At 34.4% G+C, this 4,593-nt stretch overlaps 1 protein-coding gene across 1 annotated transcript; it reads left to right on the top strand.

Annotated features, from left to right (window-relative positions):
* Window positions 1-778: 778 nt before the first annotated feature.
* On the top strand, window positions 779-4,593 carry LOC141287807 (E3 ubiquitin-protein ligase NEURL3-like). Its single transcript, XM_073819930.1, has 4 exons — window positions 779-848; window positions 1,848-2,348; window positions 3,813-3,965; window positions 4,055-4,593. Exons 1-4 carry the CDS (start codon window positions 830-832, stop codon window positions 4,231-4,233), a joined length of 852 nt encoding a protein of 283 aa, XP_073676031.1. The 5' UTR covers window positions 779-829; the 3' UTR covers window positions 4,234-4,593.

Here is a 4,593-nt window from a genome sequence, read left to right as displayed (position 1 = left end):
TAGCCAAACAATGGAGAGCTTTAAACACAACAAACAGCAAAACACAAACCAAAGTACCCTTGATTCAGCAATGCCTACTTTTAGAAAACTGCTTGATTCCTCATTGAAATGCCTGCATGGCAAAACTCAAAATTTACAGAGTTGTACACATTGCTGCTCAATGTTTACTGAGTTTTCCTAAATGTCTGTGAATTACAGCATTTTGCAATGACAGTCAAGAACAGCTACTTTAATGGCAAAAATGTAGGACAAGGGTCAAACAAAAACAAAATGAAAAGTGAAAGTACACATGGTGCACAACATTAGTCAGCAACAAACTGACAAAGTGAAATTTGGTAGCAAATGCTAAATGTGAAGCACTCTACGTGCTTTTCATGTATCAATCTCTTTGATCCATCGTACATTTTTATATACTTTTTGACTAAATAATTAAGAGTGTACAGAACAGTTCATGCTGTCATTACAAAAAGTGATTATTAAATGTAAGTTGTAAATATCACTTTACTGTATCCACATTTCCTACCAAGCTGTTTTAGTAAAAAATACGAAAAAAAAAAAAAACTAGGTTAGCGATAATGCATGATTAAATACGTAAAAACTCCCCAGCTTTTCAGTGTTTCACTGCCAAGGAAATGGAGTCATCCACAAGGTAACTTTCCAGGCTCCGCCCCCAACAGTGCCCTCCTCTATCCTCATCCTATGAGGAGAAATGTTTAGCTATAAACCAGAACACGTGCATTTAAAAAGCAACAGATTCCCCATCCACTTAGATACAGAAACACAAGTACTAAAGTAGAAGAAGATACCAAGAGCTGGCTAAGGAAGCAAGATGACAGACAAAAAGAAAGGTAAGAAGATGAAATATGCAAACGATAACTTTTGAACAATATCTCTTAATGAAAAAGTAAATGTCAGACTAAGTTTAAAGAGAATTATGTTGGTATTTAAACATTTTAAATAAGTTGTAAATTAAATTACGAACGTTAACGAACCAATGCATTTACAGTTATGCATACCATTTAATCCTCAGTGAATAGTTGGATTAAATTTTATATTGTGTTAATCATATGTTATTATTATTTACCATGCAACCCTCGGAGAGTTCTAGATCGATTAGACTATGTGATTATGTGATGCACACGCAAACTTTAAGAAACAGTGATTTTGACAGTGTGCAGCGTCCTCTTGTGACTATAAATCTAGTGAGTTGGACAGCAGGAATGGCTAAGCTCAACGAATCGGTTCGTTCGAACAGTCCGTTTCAAAGAATCGGTTCAGTTCATAGAATTAGGTTTTCATTTTTATTAATAAGGTTATTGTCATTTCATGCGTCCAAGTTCAGGTTGTTATCAATGATTTATCACATGACAGAATTTTGACATATTCCTGTCAGAACCTAAATGTAATTTGCATTTACATTAGACAAACACTGGGCTACTAAACGTCTTTTTTAGCGTTTGTCTGAGATTAAAACCTGCTTTCCTATGTGTTAATAAAATGTTCACGTCGTAGAAAAAGTGTATTTGAAATTAAACGTAAACGACGTTAAACGTACTTGAAGTGGTTCTATTTTAGCATGTATTGAACTATTGCTTTCCTATGTGTGTTGATAAAATGTTCACGTCGTAGACTATATTTGTTCTCAGTTCATTACGGATTGACTCGAGTCGCTCAGAATCATTTAGTTCGATTCTTGACTCTTTTGAACTGCTCAAAAGAAGACGCAATGGAAAGTCCCATGTAAACGAAAGTTGCAAAAGAGACATATGAATGAAAAATGAAAACGGAGAGAGCCACGTCGCTTAGATGAATCTCTAATGCCAGACTTGTGTTTATTTCCCCTTCAGATAATGTGAAATGCGTGTGTCACACACCGTGGAGCCTGAAAGCGATTTCCTTCCACTCAGACGTGAAGGGTCGTCTGATAACGCTGAGTGACGGTGGTCGTCGGGTGAGCAGGGACGAGTCGTCATTCTGCCACGGACTGACCTTTAGCGGACGCCCGGTGAAGACAGAGGAGAAGGTGCGCCTGCGGGTCGAGCGCTGGGATGGAGTTTGGCACGGAGCACTGCGACTCGGGTTTGCTCATGTTTCACCCGAGCACACGACTTTATCCCCTGTGGCCATCCCAGATTTGACCAACTCTCCGCTGTACGCGGCTGAAATAGTTCCAGAACACATATGTCGCCCTGGCACAGAGATTGAGTTCTGGTTGCAGAGGAATGGCAGTCTGAGGATACGAAGTTCTGAAGGAAGAACACACACGCAACCGACCACTCTGAACCCCAAGTGGCCCGTCTGGGCGATGATTGACGTCTATGGACAGACCACGGCAGTCACGATGCTTGGTGAGGCTTCTGGTCATATTGTGTATTGAGAGGATTAAAGATACAAATTCTGTCATTATTTACTTACCATCAAGCTGTTCCAAATCTGTATGAGTTTCTTTCTTCGGTTGAACGTAAAAGAAGATACTCTGAAAAATGCTATTAACCAAACAGTTGACTGTTGCCATTGCCTTTGACAGAAAAAAGCAGAAGAAAGAAACTCTTGATTAAATGACATAATTTTCTTTCTTCATTACTTTTCTTTCTTTATATTTTTTTTGTTTTATTTTTAAGCATGATGGCGGCTTTCAAATTCTTTCCTAAAATGTAGATGCATAATATTCATGAAAACCCATGCAGTGTTCTAAAATATTAATGCAACATTATAAAGACAGCAAATTTATTTAGGATTAATTCAAATAATTAATGATGTTTGCCAAGTGAAAATGAGTTTTTTATATTGTCATTGTAAAAATGGTTAAAACATTGTCTAGAAAAGTGCACTTTTTATTTAATTGTCATCGTAATTAAGATGAACATAGAGTAGAATAAAATGATCAAATTTAATGTCATCATTTCTGACCAGTCTTTATAAAGCAGTAAAAATGTAAGATAAAAGTGTCAATAATATTGATATTAACAGTTTATATGAAGATATAGTATTGATTAATAATAATAATAATATCAAATCTTGTGAATGTGATTCTAAAGTAATAAATAAATCATATATATATATATATATATATATATATATATATATAGTTAATATTAAGATATAATATTATAAAAAAATTATATTAATTCTTGTGAATGTGATTCTAAAATAATAATAAATAAATCATGTAAAAAACATTATATATAAGAATCAGTAATAATAATCATTGAGTTAATATTAAGATTATAAATAATAATATCAAATCTTGTGATTTTTTTTATAAAATAATAAATTATCTTTTTTTCATTCCATAATATTAATAATGCATATTAATCATATAAAGATATAATATTAGAAATTATATCAAATCTTGTAAATGTGATTCTAAAATAAATAAATAAATCGTAAAAATATACCACGTTAAAAGAAATGTTCAAAAGTCCACAGAAAGCACATTAAATGTAAGTAAAGTTTTTGGATATTAAAATGTTCAAATTTGGTTGGAATAATGCTACAGTGTCATTCAGTGTAACACAATATTTATGCAAAAATTCAAGCAACATGCTTATTCTGACTTGTACATATTAGAATATATAAACGAATAGAGCATATCAAATTTTATTGTGTTTTAAATTAGTAAAAAAAAAAATTCAGACAAATGGCCAAAACATTGGAAAGTGCCAAATAAAAAAATAGAATAGTTATATATATATATAACTTGAAAACCCCTGACCTAAGATACAAACAAGCATCATAAACATAAACTTGGTCATTTTTGTTGTTGTTGTCTTTAACTAACAGTCTCTGTGGTCTGTGTATTTGTGTCATAGGTTCCAAAATGAAGCGTTGGATCTTCACCAGTCGTTCGTGTCCTGCTCTCAAACACATCAAACACACTGAAAATAAAGAAACGCAGAAAATACAGCAACAAATGAGCACACTGGAACAGAGAAACCTGAGAAACCATCACCTTGACAACACAGGTAAGCCTCAATCAGACAAGTGCAAAGCAGCTATTGTAAGGTCTAATACATAATCTCACCACCTAATCTCTTCCCTTTTCTTCTGCTAGATCACAAAGCACAAGACTGTGAGGAGTGTGTGGTGTGTTACAGTAATGCGGCAAACAGTCGTCTGAGCTGTGGTCATAAATGTTTGTGTACTCCGTGCGCCATGAGGGTTCACATGAAGTTTGGGACCTGCCCTCTGTGTCGACAGCCCTTGGGTTCCTTCCATCCATATGACTGCTAGTTTCCATCCCATTTCAAGTAGTGTCCACACTGTTTGTTGAATGGATATTGAACAGAGGCGTAGGTTTGATTCAGACATTCAGACATAAAACGCAGGGTTTACTTCAGCTTCTCAGGTAATATCAGTGGTACCATATGACCTATTTCAGATGTGTCAGAAATTGCAACAACATATATGTATATATGTTAAATTTTTGAACAAAATTATTGCTAGGGACAATTTAGTAGTTGCTGGATATTGATAGGGATGTCCCAAGCATCCCTACTACATTCTACATCCTTGATATTGAATGTATTTTAATTTTATAAGTGCTGCTGTAAAATACAACTCTATCGCTGCAGTGTGCAGATTTTGTATTTC

Source organism: Garra rufa, chromosome 15, assembly GCF_049309525.1.
Source record: "Garra rufa chromosome 15, GarRuf1.0, whole genome shotgun sequence".
Taxonomy (NCBI): Eukaryota; Metazoa; Chordata; class Actinopteri; order Cypriniformes; family Cyprinidae; genus Garra; species Garra rufa.
Note: the sequence above shows the minus strand (reverse complement) of the source record. Positions and strands in the feature narration are given on the sequence as shown.